This window comes from Urocampus carinirostris, chromosome 1 (genome assembly GCF_059441175.1).
Source record: "Urocampus carinirostris isolate Australia breed hairy pipefish chromosome 1, RoL_Ucar_1.0, whole genome shotgun sequence".
Classification (NCBI taxonomy): domain Eukaryota; kingdom Metazoa; phylum Chordata; class Actinopteri; order Syngnathiformes; family Syngnathidae; genus Urocampus; species Urocampus carinirostris.
In genome coordinates this window covers 39,376,455-39,392,214 of record NC_142349.1, presented here as the reverse complement: position 1 = coordinate 39,392,214, position 15,760 = coordinate 39,376,455, and the positions used below count along the sequence as shown (strand labels likewise).

The window sequence follows — 15,760 nt, the reverse complement described above, 5'->3', positions numbered from 1 at the left end:
GGTCAATGTTTAGATGTCAATGTTTTGAGAGCAAGTCACGGCATTTACGGACTAATAACTAACATTTCGGTCTTTTCAGAGTCAAGATGCAATAAGTTGAGTGTCTTCCATACTTTGATCTGAGTGAGGCCTCCAAATTTCCACAGTTTAGTATGGCAGATTTCTCCATCAGAAAATATAGTTGAGTGTCATCTGCTTAGCAATGAAAACCGATATTATACTTTCGAATAATATCACCCAATAGAAGCATGTAAATGCTGAAAAAAATGGGACCAAGTACTGAACCCTGCGGAATACCACAGGGAACAATAAAAGGCTCAGATGTAATTTTACCATATTCAACACAGTTTCTTTCATCTGAGTAATTTTAAGGGGATTATGCTACCGAATCATGGTAGGGCCTGGTGAGGTGGAAGAGCTGATCATGCAAAAACACCACATCAACATCAAAAAGGGTGTAGGGCCCACCAGGGCATAGTCCCCTCCTATCCTCCTACCCAAAAAACTCTTGAGGCCCTGGTAGCATGCCATCCCCAGCCTGGAGCTGCTAAAGAGCCAGCCAGCTGCCATTACTGTATATGAAAGCCTAAAGTTACTGTGGCCCACGCAAGTTTGATATGGATACTAAAGTAATATGGAAGTTTGAATTTGGGTTTGTCTGTTGGACTCTCTGTGTTTTGTGCAAAAGTTTTGCGGAGTAGATCACGTGGGGCAGCTCTCAGGCAGTGGGAGGTGACCAGCTGTCTGGGGGCCAAGGCAGAGTAGGTTGACGCGCCATTCTTCCGGGAATGGGAGACCAATGGGATTCAGCCAAGTGGTGGAGGAGATGGTTTGCTGAGCAACTCGGAAGAAGAAGAAGAGTTGGCTTTTGGAAGGAGAGGCGTGCAGAGCTGTATTGATTTGTGTGTTAGAAATAAATCCACTCGTGAGTGAAAACGCCAGCTTCTGAGAACTTTCTATGCAGAAAAGAGCGCGCAAATTGTTTGGATGAGTGGTGATTGGGAAAGGTCACAAATTGGAGTCAGATGATTAATTGAAGTTTGTGTTGATTTAACAAGAAATTCCAACAATACTCTGTCAGTGCCAATTAGTCAGGCAGCACTCAAAATCAACTCGCTAATGTTGAGAATCGATGGATATCTGCCCTGTAATATGATTGGCTAGGTACCTTTCGGTTTTACCCATTGTAGAGCGTACACACCATAGACTTTAAGTTTCGACAAATTAGCAGAGTTGATTAAACATTTTTTTGCAAATTGATCCCGAAATACTTTATTCAATTTGAAATGCTGAATGAAAGGCTGTCGGGGTATGAAAGGAGATCGTCACTGCTGTTAAACTGAAGCTTAAACGGCATTGGATGCATCTTACGTGTAACTTTTGGTGAGTTTCTGCTTCTGAAAACCTAATGCGTCCAAACTTCACTTCGACCTTAGTTCTCGCGCCCCGCATGTAAATTGAGTTTTAGACCCCTACATTATATAATAAATACTATTCATAAAATTCGTATGTAACATAGTTCTTTGGTAAGGGTCTGCAGATGTAGTGAGGCACACAATTATCTTGCCTCATGACAGAAGGCGATTTTGACTAAGGATTCTGATTTGGCACACACCTCAGCTCCAAACAACAGAATTAATGATGATTCAAGCATGTTAAAGGGTTCAAAGCACCTGCATGAACCTTGTACATTCATCCATTATCTGCACCGCTTGTCCTCAGTATGGACGCGGGGATGCTGGAGCCCATCCCAGCCATCTTCGGGCAGTGGGCAGGGGACACCCTGAACTGGTTGCCGGCCAGTCGCAGGGCACACAGAGAAAGACATCTCACTCACTGATTCACGCCTAAGGACAATTTGGACCGGCCAATTCACCTGACACGCATATTTTTGGAATGTGGGAGATTACCAGAGTGCCCGGAGGAAACCCACGCAAGCACGGGGTGAACATGCAAACTCCACACAGGAAGATTTGATCCCATGACCTCAGAACTGAGCTGCGGACGCGCGAACCACTCAGTCGCCATATTGCCTAACCTGGTATATATTATTTTTTAAATTAAGTTTCCCAGGAGTATATAGCCAATCTATTGAAAAAAAGTGTGACTAATAGCAAGCATGGCACTTTTTTACATTAAAAAGTGGTAGATTTTATCGCTAACTCAATTTTTACGCTAGGGACAAAAAAAAAAAAAACAACAACATGTGCTTGTTTAAAACTAAAAGTGGAAATCGAATGCGATTGTTGGAACTGTTTATTCACACACAAACACTTAGTCTCGCTTCAACATGTAGCAGCCGTCTACAAAAATACTAGTCTTGAGTAAAGATTTTGTTTTTGCAGCATAAATTTGAAAAAGCGGCAGATTCCTTTAAAAGTAGGTATTTTTAATGGAAGAAAGGCGGAAGTTTAACGCTCAAAGCACTAGTGTTGGAAATATATACTGGTATAATAGTGCAGTGCCAAAACTTTTGTCCACGTGAGGTGAAAACATATGTTGACAAGGAAATGGATGGGTGCCACCAGGCTGTACTTGCCCAAGACACACCATAGGAAATGGTGCCACTAGTTGTAAAGGGATCAACCGACCAACCAAGCAATTTAAATCAATTTTGCACTTCAAGAGAACGCTAGATATTACTTTTGTAGAAGCAGTATTTAATCAGCCCTAATTTAGCTCAGTCAAAAGTCAAATATTTTATTTATTTGATATCCTTTTTCATTTTAAATTTTATATTATTACTCATATTTACTATTTGTTATAAATATGAACGTACTGGATTAATTGTTTTTATATTTTTTTTCCTTTAATGACTTGAGTTGTTGAGCGCTCACCTGCTTGTCGTTATAGTTCACGCTTGCAACGAACCAATCAAGCTGCAATTCACGATGGACGAATATCTTCAGACAGTGAGTTTTTTTATCTTCTTTATCCCTTTTACGATCCTGTTTTAATGCACCAGTCATACGTCAAATTTGAAAAGACAAATAACCTAAAATGGATGCAAAGGATATACGAGTGTAGTTTATCAGGGCGTTAATGGTTTGCCAGTAGCTTGCATCAATATGCGGATGCAGAAAAAGAGGAGTGTACTAAAGTGTCTGTTGTTTTGGGTGGGTAGATGAGAACACTTTGGTTGCTAGTATAATTTTAGCTCTCTTCCTGATTCTCAACTAGTGTGTGCTCCATGAAAAATCTACTTTTGTGTGTTAAAAAAATACCCCAGTAACATGGCCTTTAGGGACATCGCATCGCTTGTATTAGTTTTGTACGTTTGATTCTACACGATGGTTCGCGGCTACCTAAAGTGGAGTGGGCGCTAAACTAGCACTTCGCGATACCTACGCTAACGTTGAGATTTTCCGGGTAGACTTTTGGTTTTGTTATTTTGGAGTACATTTTGTGTGAGTTTAGTTTATTCGGTTTGCTCTTGACAAAAGTTGCGGGGCTAACGCCAAACTAAGCCTAAGCCTAAACCTTAGCAGGGCTCGGGAACTTAATGGCCCGCGAGCCGTTTATCGCTGTTTTTATGAGTACTTATGGCTCGCGAGCCATACGTTGGCTCTTTTCATGAGGTTCGGATATTAAAGCTTGCTCGTGTAAATTATGTCTGTGTAGTTCCTCTTTCAATTTGTCCTTTTAGGTTTTAGGTACACGCGTAACCAAAATAATTTCCATTAATTAGTTCCAGATTATAAAGGGCGCAGTTGGCACTACAGTTTACAGTCAAGGTGTCACACAGGTGGACTCCGTTTTGGCTGTATGTCACAAAGGAATCCTTTAAATGGAAGCTCATTGAATAATGTATGTTCACTGTTGCAATGCTTATGATGAAAACCCACAGAAAAAAACTGTAAACTCCCAAAAGCGGCAGCCAAGTCAAGAGAGCGTTAGAAGTGCGCAGATTTGATTGGGTGAGTGGTAGTGGTTGGCGGTTCCTGCACAAGGGCTGAACCTAACAATTATCTCAATAATCAATGAATCAATTATTCTTTCAAATAATCAGTCTTTTTTAAAAACACATTTTTAATTTTGTCCTCAATTCAAATATTGAAGTTTTTGACTGAAAGAAAAGCGTGCACAACACAATGACGTATTCTTTAATATAAAACTATTAAAAAACCCAGGTTTTTGACAATTAGCAATAAACAAAAATACATACAAATGTATGCTATACGCCTGCAAATTTTAAAGATACTCTTTTCCTAATCCCTTATCCAAAGATCACATTACGCTTATTTTAGCAATCTTGAGAGCTTGCAAATGAACACTTGGGTGAGACACTCCATATCCATTTTATCTTTTGTTTTCAAACCACTCAACTTAATTGTCAAATCGGCTATTCGCAAAACTTACTGCAGTAATAGATGAGGCACAATACAAATACAGTGGAACCTTGGTTTTCGAATGCCTCTCAGTTCGAACAAATCGGAGTCCGACCAAAAATTTTGGGTTCGAACGCCGGTAATGCGTAAGTGCGTACGCTAGGATGCGATGCTGAGCGGCGTACGGGTGTAGATCGCTCTATTCGTGACCAACTGTTATCGCGTGCGGACGTGCTATGTTTTGCTTTTGCTTTTAGTATAGGTGTATGAAGTGTTCTAGCCCCTAATTATGCCTCCGAAGAAAGTCAATGCAAGCAGCAAAGTTGCTACAGGTGAAAAAAGAAAAGTAGTGCTTACAACTATTGCATTTAAGAAAGAAATAATAGCAAAATATGAAGAAGTTGTGCGAGTGTCTGATCTTGCTAGGGAATACCCCACCGTCCACCTGCGCCTTCTGCTGACCACCACAAAGGTAAGAAATCCTTTTCACAGATATTTTCTTTATCCTTTTTTTAAAATTATTTTTACACGTTCGTGTTAGCGTAATCTTTCGTACGGAAGATTACGATAACGCAAACGTACGATTAGCCTGGGTTAGCTTTGTTTACGTTAAACATTCAGGGTGTTGGAACGGAGCCCAACATTCAGGGTGTTGGAACGGAGCCCCCTTTCCAATGAACCGCTCACCACTTGTTGTGGAGACCCGGGTGCTGAATGACTTGTAAACGACCTGATTTTTTTTATTTTTACACGTTCATGTTAGCGTAATCTTTTTTTCTCCAGGTATGGTGCATTGTTGTATTGCAAAAATCGTTTTACAGATAAAAAGAACAAAATTCTATACACTTCTACTGTGAATTCTGTGCCCCCATGATTGAGTCGGTTTATTTTTCCTGTAGAAGCCACAACGCACGCCATCCTACGACAACCCGCCGCAACCGACGTGCGGCTGCCTATTTGTTATGGGAGACCCGCAACAAAATAAGCTCATATAAACTCATCCCTGATTTTAGTATTTGGTTTTATATTTGTGAATAGAGTTTGGATGCAAGTATAAAGGTTTGAGAGAGTATGTCCATGACGGACAAATCTGTGACCTTATATTCTGTGCTTGAGACAGTGCCACCATAACTGCAATCAGGTATACTTTGAAGGTATATACTGTATAAACTTGCAGGTGATGACAGATGTTGTTACATCGTGTGCAAAGGAATGATGGCAACACGAGGACGCTGTCGCTAACGATCTGCCTTTTGTGCGTAGCAGAATAACGCACCATATTGATTATCAATATATGTATATCAAAGCGGCACCGCCGCAAGCGGCAGCCTTTCCAGCAGCTCCGTGTTATTTAGCTCTTTATGTGATTTATTGTTTTAAGTGTCTGGTTCTATCTTCGGTGAATTTTAGTCCCGTTTGACAACTACCCTTTGGATTACTTTCTATCCCATCGTTATGGGTTTTAACGCACAAAAATGCGTTTATTCGAGGGATCAACTCCTTCCCCTGAAGAATTCTTGTGCCGGCGTGATGAGGGGGCTCTATCGTGGATGGAGAGCCGGAGCTAGCTAAGAGGCAAGCAGCTTAAGAAGTCTTCGGTTCTGTCCGTAAACATGGTAAATGTGAACTCTCTACCAAATGAGACCGACAAACTGGCTGTGCTGGTGAGAAACATCAAAGCGCACAGGGAGTGCAGTTTGCTGTGTTTTACGGAAAAATGGCTCACGTCTAGCATCCCGGATGCTGACGTGGAGCTACACAGAGATACCCGGCTTCAGCGCTGTTAGACAGAGACACCAAAGCCTGCGGGAAGCGGAGAGGAGGTGGACTTGCTAACACGAGGTGGTGTATCCCTGGGCACAAAGATTTCCATCTGCTGCAGGGACGTCGAACTTTTGGACTAGCATGTGACATCATCCACTCCGCTGTGGCTAAACTACAACAAAGCACCCCGAGGGCATCCTGTTAATCTGTTATTAAACAACAAAAGAGACTGCTGGAAGGGTGATTTTCCCCTACGGGGATAAATACAGTATCTATTATACAGGCAGTTGATTTACATTAGTTTACTAGTAATGTTACCGAGAACATTAATTATGTTCCAGGAACGCATTCCTTTGTACGTTTTTAGTCCCAACACTGCTAGTGACCATTGAAACCATTCGTATCGCTTTCATGTGGATGAGCAAACCCCAGCCTAACAAACTGCCCTTGAGAGGGATGTGCTCTGCGAGGCTGTTCTCGCCCAAGGCACACCACATGGTGATGAGTGTAGGACACTTACATTGTGTGGTAGGAAAGCCTTTGTCTCTGCCACATGGAAGGCCCGTACCTCGCACTAGCACGGAAAGTTGATCAACCCCATCCACGAGATGGAAAGATACTCTTGGGTCTATGTGAGACCAGATAGAACAGCTTTCCAGAGATTGTGAGATTCTTAGTACACCAAAACATCAAGGTCTCTGTGTTAGGATGTTGATCAATCTAAAGCAGGGTTTAGATATACAGGACTGTCTCAGAAAATTAGAATATTGTGATAAAGTTCTTTATTTTCTGTAATGCAATTAAAACAACAAAAATGTCATACATTCTGGATTCATTACACATCAACTGAACTATTTCAAGCCTTTTATTATTTTAATATTGCTGATTTTGGCTTACAGCTGAAAAAAACTCAAATCCTATCTCAAAATATTAGAATATCATGAAAAAGTATACAAGTAGGCTATTCAACTAATCACCTGAATCATCTAATTAACTCGAAACACCTTGCGAGGGTTTCCTGAGCCTTAAAAACACTCAGCTTGGTTCAGTAAACTAAATCACAAGTATGGGGAAGACTGCTGATTTGACTGCTGTCCAGAGGACCATCATTGATACCCTCCATCAGGAGGGTAAGACACAAAAAGAAATTTCTCAAAGAGCAGGCTGTTCACAGAGTGCAGTTTCAAAGCATATCCACAAAAAGTCTGTTGGAAGGGAAAAATGTGGCCGGAAATGCTGCACAACCAAGAGAGATGACCGCAGCCTTAACAAAATTGTGGAGAAGAGCCGCTCCCAGAATTTGGGGGAGCTTCAAAGACAGTGGGCTGAAGCTGGAGTCCAGGTATCAAAAGCCACAGTTCACAGACGTGTCCGGGAAATGGGCTACAATAGCCGTATTCCCATGGTCAAGCCACTTCTGAACTCAAGACAACGGAAGAAGCGTCTGACTTGGGCTATGGAGAAGAAGCACTGGACAGTTGCAGAGTGGTCCAAAGTCCTCTTTTCAGACGAAAGCAAGTTTTGCATTTCATTTGGAAGTCAAGGCGCCAGAGTCTGGAGAAAGGCTGGAGAGGAGCAAAATCCAAGTTGCTTGAAATCCAGTGTGAAGTTCCCACAGTCAGCAATGGTTTGGGGAGCCATGTCAGCTGCTGGTGTTGGTCCACTGTGTTTCATCAAGTCCAGAGTAAATGCAACTGTGTACCAAGAGATTTTAGAGCACTACATGCTTCCATCTGCTGAAAAGCTCTATGGAGATGAGGATTTCATTTTCCAGCATGATCTGGCATCTGCCCACAGTGCCAAAACCACCAGTAACTGGTGCACTGACCATGGCATCACTGTCCTTGATTGGCCTGCTAATTCCCCTGACCTGAACCCCATCGAGAATTTGTGGGGTATAGTTAAGAAGAAGATGAAAGACACCAGACCTACAAATGCAAATGAGCTGAAGGCCGCTATCGAAGCATCCTGGGCATCAATAACACCTCAGCAATGCCACAGGCTGATTGCCTCCATGCCACGCCGGATTGATGCAGTAATCCGTGCAAAAGGATTCCCAACCAAGTACTGAGTGCATCAATGGACATTTTCAAATGTTTGATTTAGTTTTGCTGTTATAAAATTATTCTTTTACTTGGTCTGAGGAAGTATTCTAATATTTTGAGATAGGATTTTTGAGTTTTTTTCAGCTGTAAGCCAAAATCAGCAAAATTCAAATAATAAAAGGCTTGAAATAGTTCAGTTGATGTGTAATGAATCCAGAATGTATGACATTTTTGTTTTTTTAATTGCATTACAGAAAATAAAGAACTTTATCACAATATTCTAATTTTCTGAGACAGTCTTGTAGATATGCCCAGTTTCTCACCGTTCAACATCAGTCATCCAGGCCTATGCCCAAACTTTACAACACATTGACAAAGAAACTTAATTATAATGTTTATATTTATTTATTTATTTATTAATTTATTTTACATCAGAGTTGCAATGGATCGAAATAACATTTGCTTGTATTTATTTAACGATATTCTCGTGTCTTTGTGGATATTTTTGTTTGTGCGTTTTTGTTATCCAGATTATAAAATTGATACTTTTTGAAAAGATGATGACAGTAATGCGATTCGTGAGAGTGGGGTTAGGCCTCTGTCAGTAGATGTGGTTTTGGTTTTCTTCGCTTAATGATGGGTTTTTTGTTTCATGTTTGTTTTTGAATGCGTTCATTTTTGCTGTGGATATTTTGTCAAAAAAATACATAAGTAAAACAGGCGGAATCATTTTCAAAGGTAGAGTAGTGCTATTTTGAAATTCAGTGCTTTTTAAATTACCCAAATTTCAGCTTCCTATTATTTTTTTCCAATGCTTTGTTCTTGATGTAAGCGTCTTTGTTTACAAAAATGCCAAGTGTGGAACAAGGGTTTCAAAGGAATTATAGACTTGCAACAATTGAAGGAGCGTAGTGTTCTGCTTAAAGCTTAAGCAAGCTATCAGATTCTTTATTTGCTACATTTTCACTGATGTCCAACCTATATCCATAACAGAAGCCAGACCTGTCTGACATCATGGAGGAGTCAGAGTCAAACAGCGGTGACGAGGAGAGACACTCACCGGAAGGACAAGGGAGCGGAGGACAGGTCATGTTAACAAGTGACAAAGAGGACGCCTCGCTGACAGTTTTCAGCACAGCAAGGAAGTCAGGTACCTTCAGCGTGGACAGTCTGCTGTCGCAGTCAGGAGTGCCGCAGTATGAATCGACGCGATTGGAATCGCAAATTCATAAGGGAAGCATAAAGAGGCTAAGCACGGAAATGACCGCTGGATTGGAGTCATTGAAACCATTGCAAGGACCAGTAAAGAGGACCAGAACATCCATGAAGAAGACAAGGAGAAACATTCACAAGAAATCTAAAACAAGCCACGTGGTAAGAATGAAATGTGTGCCTAATTTGACTAAAAAAAGTGCAATATAGAGTATTCATTTTTTCCCTCCGTAATAAATTAAATCGTTGTTTCAAGTGCAACTAAATCACTATGAAACGGCTTTGTTCCATGGATGTATATAAAATAATGTGTGTTCCATGGATGTCATTGGTTTGGTTTGAACAATTTTATTGACACTTTCAACAGCAATTAAACACATTCACAATTTCACCATGTCATATTTTAACAAGGTTTCTGGAGGTAAAGTGAAAGTATGAACAGTGGAAAGAGATTTGGCCGTGCCCTTCATTGTGGAGTGGCTTGGGTGAGGACCGTGACGATGGGGTGGCCATTTTAATAAACAACCCTCGACTCATCATAAAGGAGGGAGCACTGTGATGAAAGAAGGACGCGATCAAACAAGAACTAAAAGCTTTGGCGGAAATAAAGAACAAAGGCAGAATGTCACTCTTTCACTTTACCGTTCCATGGATGTCATACTCAGTTTAGCTCTGGGCCAGCAACAGTCTTTCTGTTCTGAGGTGGCTAAAACAAAATCCATTATCTGCACCGCTTATCCTCAGTAGGGTCGCAGGTTCGGGTATCTTCGGGCAGTGGGCAGGGCTCTTCCCCCTGAGATCCGATCTGCAACCTCAGTGGAAATGTTTAAATCTAAACTTAAAACTCACTTCTACTCCATAGCATATGAATAACCTACTCTTCTCGTCGGCTGAAAAATAGTCTGTGTAATATAGTGTAATAATCTGTGAAGCCCTTTGAGACTCTTGGTGATTTAGGGCTATACAAATAAAAATGACTTGACTTGACCCTGAACTGGTTGCCAGCCAGTCGCAGGGCACACAGGGACAGACAAGTCGCTCGCTCATTCACACTTATAGGGAGAATTCGGACCAGCCAATTAACCAGACATGCATGTTTTTGGAATGTGGGAGAAAACCGGAGTGCCCGGAGGAAACCACGCAAGCACAGGTAGAACATGCAAACTCCACACTGGAAGGGTTAATCTCACGACCTCAAAACTGTGCCGCACACGCGCTAACATCTGCGTCGCCGTGCAGCAAAATGTCAACTCTAATTTTTTTGCTTTGTTTTTAGTATACTTTATCACTAAGTCTACATTAGTAACCTACCCTACACATTATAATAATAATAATAATAATTTCCTTGTATTGTCATTCTGTGTAACAATGTACACAGAACGAAATGTCGATTGCACCTGACCCGTTGTAGCGAGCCGATGCAGCCGCAGCCAACAGAGGGCGCCGACGACCACTTTTTAAGTCTTAGGAATGACTCGGCCGGGGCGCGAACCACCGACCTCCCAGTCTATTATAATCAAAGGGGATCTTTTTGGAACACTTTTATTTCCAAACGGTAGGGAAAAAAGTTTTTTATGTGCGGCATTGAATCTGTCAACTATTTTGTTTTGACAGCTAAGTAAATGCAGTTTTACACCTGATCCAAATCATCACGCCGTACAAAGACAACACTGCCCCGTAGTGGCCAGAGAGAGCAATTGGTTTGCATTTATTTAAAAATCATAATTTATAGAAATGTCCTAGACCCGCTTCTTTTTTGACATAAAGACGCCTCACGACTTATGTACATTCGACTTACAGATTCTGGCAGATACGATCATTTTTTTCCAGGATGTCGAAAAATTTCCGGACATTGCAGTAAGTTAAATTTTGTATTGTCTGCACCTTTTTCCCAGTAGAAGACAGTTCTGTAGTGCTCCTTCCTGTCGCGTGGTGCTGTGAGAGGTCATCCAGCATCCACAATATATATATATATTTTTTTGGGAGGTGGGTAAATAACAAAATCCAAGTGTTTGTAATAAAAGGTTAACAATAATAAAAAAAATGTATGCTATACACTAGGGCTGCATGGTTAACTAAAATCTAATCAATATTGCGATGTTACAGTGCGATTGTGTAATTGCAAGACACTGCGTGGTTTTTTTAAGGATTTATAGTGCCATGTTTGTGAGTGATCGATTGGTTGGCCAACCAGAATTGTCACGGTTCCGGTTTTAACGTCACTTGCCAAGAAAGGTCCTCAGAAGTATAAGTCACACCAGGCAAGAAAATGCATAATTGAGGAAAAACCATGAATAAGTCGCACTGGAGTACAAGTTGCATTTTTGGGGGAAATTTATTTGATAAAACCCAACACTTAAAACATACATGTCCTCTTGAAAAGCAATCTAAAATATAAGAGAGCAATAGGCTAAATATATAGTATGGTACACGAACATAACGTTACATGATTGAAAGGCAATAATTCTATCTCATCATTGCTCTATTTCCCTTTTGTTATTGTATTATTAAAAGTTGTCAATAATCTCTACAGCCCTTTGAGACTTCTTGTGATTAAGGGCTATACAAATAAAAATGACTTGACTTAATCTTAGCAGTAGGAATGGAAACAATCATGTCATCTACCTCTAGGTGAGCTTCATGGTATGTAATACAAGTACAAATCTATGGCCAATGTGTATTAAAAAAAAACATGCACCTTCATGAATTTCTGCTTATGATTCAAATAATGTTGCCTTTCTAAATATTTTTTTGACCACTAGGAAGTGCTATATAATGCAAATTTTCCCGTTAATACCCATATCTTTAGTTTAATTTTTAATTTTTATTAAATATTGTCTGCACTAGATATTGCACACTGTCCTTCTGACTGTATGCTTGAACTTATTATCTAATGTTTGATGTCACATTTTCACACTTTTTGGGGTGGGGGCATTTTATCCAGTACTAGTCTCAATGAAATTAATCCAATCATGTCAAGAGTTGCCAACTATGTTGTGATAAAAGGGCATTTTTACCTCTTGTGTAAGTGATTATTTTATTTGGATTAAACTAGATATGAATGTTTTTATTTTATTCGGATTAAACTAGATATGAATGTTTTTTGTTGTTGTTTTTTTTACTTCAGTCTGAGCCGCATCCCCCTTGGCTGGTGAACCTGATGAATGACATCGAGGAGGCGACAACACATCATCTGCTAATAGAGTGAATACCAGTCATGTGGATGTATGTTTTTTGTTTAATCCTTTCATTAAATGACACTGTAAATCTCACTGTAAATAATTGATCTGAAAGCCAACCCTCAAATATTTGTTACTTTTCCCCTGCTCAAAGTAGCCAGTTACTTTCTAATTTGAGTTACTTTGTTGTAAAGCTTTCCACATTTCTCTCAGTGTTGCGGTGCATGTTACACATGATTTCATCTATTTTGTGAATTCTTACAACCATGCAACTACTGCAGTGACTAGCTTTTAGTAGAAGGTCAAGTCATGTTTATTTGTAAAGCCCTTAATCACAAAGAGTCTCAAAGGGCTGCATAGGTCAAAGACTATTGCAAACTACAGACTATTATGACACCATCCCCTCATCTAAAACCTACATGAGGGCAAATAATACACAGATATTGTCAACATAAAATATAGGTTATTCATATGCTATGGAATAGAAGTCCGTTGTAAGCTTAGATTTAAACATTTCCACTGAGGTTGCAGATCGAATCTCAGGGGGAAGAGCATTCCGCAGCACTGGGGCCCGAATGGAGAACGCTCTCGAACCTGCGGATCTCTTCTTGGCTCTTGGGATCACTAGTAGAACAGCGTTTTCCAAGCCAAGGCTCTGGACCGGAACATAGGAGGAAATTAAATCTAAAAGATATGAGGGAGCAAGTCCATGCATGATTTTGTGTAATACAAACAGAACCTTAAAATCACATCTAAAGCTAACTGGGAGCCAAAGCAGGTTAGCTAAAATCAAGGTAATGTGATCAAACTTTCTTGTCTTGGTTAAAAGCCTCACTGCTGCCTTTTGTACCAGCTGAAGGCTCTTGATTTTGGACTTGGGGAGACCGGAGTACATTACATTAATCGAGACGGGAGGTAACAAACGTATCAATTATAATCTCCGCATCAGACTGAGACAGCATAGGGCTAATTTTAGCAATATTGCGAAGATGGAAAAAAGCTGTTCAAGTAATATTCTTAACGTGTGTTTGAAAGGACAATTAGGGGTCAAATATGACACCTAAATTTTTGACTGAGTCACTCTGGGTTATCTTACATGTGTCAATGTTCAGAGCAGTTTTGAAAACAAGTCACGGTATTTAGATGCACCAATCACTAGCATTTCGGTCTTTTCAGAATAAAGGCGCAATAAGTTGAGTGACATCCATTCTCTTATCTCATTGAGACAGGCTTCCAAATTTCCACAGTTTTATAGTGGCAGATTCCTCAATCGGAAGATGTAATTGAGTGTCATCTGCGTAGCAATAGAAACTAATATTATACTTGCGAATAATATCACCTAATGTAAGCATGTAAATGCTGAAAAGGGGGCCAATCATTGAACCCTGCGGAACACCACAGGTAACACTAAAGGGCTCAGATGTCATTTCACCATATTTAACACAGTGCGTCCTATCTGAGAGGTAGGATCTGAACCATAAGAGGACTGTTCTTCAGAAACCAATCCATTTTTCCAAACGTTCTAGAAAGATAATATGGTCCACAGTGTCAAAGGCAGCACTAAGGTCCAGCAGCAGCAAGAGTGATGAGGCGCCGGAGTCCATTGCCAGTAGAAGATCATTGGTTACCTTAATCAGAGCTGTCTCAGAGTGGTTAGCCCTGAATCCTGATTGCATCTATTCAAAAAGATTGCTCTAGGATATAAAATCATTCAGCTGCTGTGCCACAACTTTTTCAAGTACTTTAGAAAGAAACAGTAGGTTTGACACAGGTCTATAATTAGATAAGCTTTCTGGATCAAGGTTGGATCGTTTCAGTGTAGGTTTAATGACAGCGGACTTAAAAGCCGCTGGAACTACACCTGAGGAGAATGATATGTTTATGATATTTAGAACTGAAGGTCCAAGGACCCCAAAAAGACCTTTAATCAGCGAATCCGGAAGCGGGGTAAATGGGCAAGGAGTCGGTTTGGCGGTATTCACCACCTGTTTAAGATTATCAAGTGACAGATCACTAAATCGGGAAAAAGTCCCTGGACAGCCACCATGTCACGCATTTATAGATTTCAGCCCAGTGATGTATTAACATTGTCTTTAGAAATGTAGTCCCGTATGTGTTGAATCTTCTTATTGAAGAAGACCATCTTCTCCTGGTACCCAGCTAAACTCCTCCCTCCTACTCCAGAGCCAGCAAGAGGCGCTCTCTGCGGCTTTCCCCCCTGGGGTAGGGTGAAGGGTGGAGCAGATGCAGAGATGTCTCTACTGTGGAGTGCCTCTTGACTACAATCCTCCTACATCTTACCTAGTGTCTCCAACATGCATTGCATCTGTTCTTGCCCTGTCCTACAAATGGTCCTGTTGTTAGGTTTAAGTCCCCAACATTTATGATAAAACGCTCTGAAATAAAAGACAAAGAGAATCTGATCAGTTTTTAAATATCTTGCAAGGAGAGGATCGGAGATTTTATACCGCCAATCTCCCAAATTACTCTGAAGAAATCTCCGATCTCTCTCTCCTCTTTTTATTAAGGTTCGCCCTATCGTACATGAGTCTCAACTTTCTGAAGGGAGGGGTTCTATCTAGTTGAGACTGCCGTCTAACTGTTGCTACGCGGAGTTAATTAATCTTCTTTTGCATGGCCTGCTTTCCGCCTGATGATCACAGCTGGCCTCTGTTCTGGACACCTCCTTTCTTCTTTCAAGGCTTTTGGTGAAAAACAACTCGAGTTATTGCATGCACAGATTATTCCAGGTCAAGGTGCACCCATTGGTATGTGAGACAGACTGTACAAAAAACAACTCATGGCCTTGAAGAACAGCTTACGGCTGAAAACTCTACAAAAAGGGCTGAGAACACTTATAACATATTAATGCCAACTGTAGGATAAATATATGTATATAATTCCAACACCTGTATTGATGTATTTTAAGGCCCCTTGCTTTTTTGCAAATTTTCCCGCTGGGTCGCTTCACTTCGTGTGGTTTATGTAAGCCGTATTGTCGTCTGTCTTCTTACCGTAGCCATTACGGTTGAAGCTGTTCTCGTGAGTCTCTCATCATTCCCCACCCTCAGGAGACTCTGGGGGCATTGCTCATTGTTCCATTCATCAGCAATAGTTGGTGCCCTATTGCGAGTGCTGTTGGTGGCATTGATAGCCTCTCCCGTGCCACTCTTTAATGGAGGTCATCTCTTTCCAGCGTCACCAGTCTTCCTTGGTTTCCTTTCAGCCTTTC

The 15,760-nt window shown here is 40.8% G+C and overlaps 1 protein-coding gene across 2 annotated transcripts; it reads left to right on the top strand.

Annotated features, from left to right (window-relative positions):
• The first annotated feature begins 2,761 nt into the window (after window positions 1-2,761).
• LOC148374603 (uncharacterized) lies at window positions 2,762-12,621 on the top strand. 2 transcript variants are annotated; one of them, XM_088338551.1, is made up of 3 exons: window positions 2,762-2,912; window positions 9,131-9,511; window positions 12,477-12,621. In XM_088338551.1, exons 1-3 carry the CDS (start codon window positions 2,892-2,894, stop codon window positions 12,555-12,557), a joined length of 483 nt encoding a protein of 160 aa, XP_088194677.1. In that variant the 5' UTR covers window positions 2,762-2,891; the 3' UTR covers window positions 12,558-12,621. The 2 variants fall into 2 exon arrangements, with proteins under 2 accessions (XP_088194677.1, XP_088194669.1); XM_088338543.1 differs by lacking the exon at window positions 2,762-2,912 and adding an exon at window positions 4,484-4,800.
• The last annotated feature ends 3,139 nt before the right edge of the window (window positions 12,622-15,760 follow it).

Coding starts and splice junctions, on each gene's coding strand:
- LOC148374603 (XM_088338543.1), top strand. CDS start 4,618: ATGCCTCCGAAGAAAGTCAATGCAAGCAGCAAAGTTGCTACAGGTGAA. Junction 4,801..9,130: donor TTCTGCTGACCACCACAAAG/GTAAGAAATCCT, acceptor TATCCATAACAG/AAGCCAGACCTGTCTGACAT. Junction 9,512..12,476: donor AATCTAAAACAAGCCACGTG/GTAAGAATGAAA, acceptor TTTTTACTTCAG/TCTGAGCCGCATCCCCCTTG.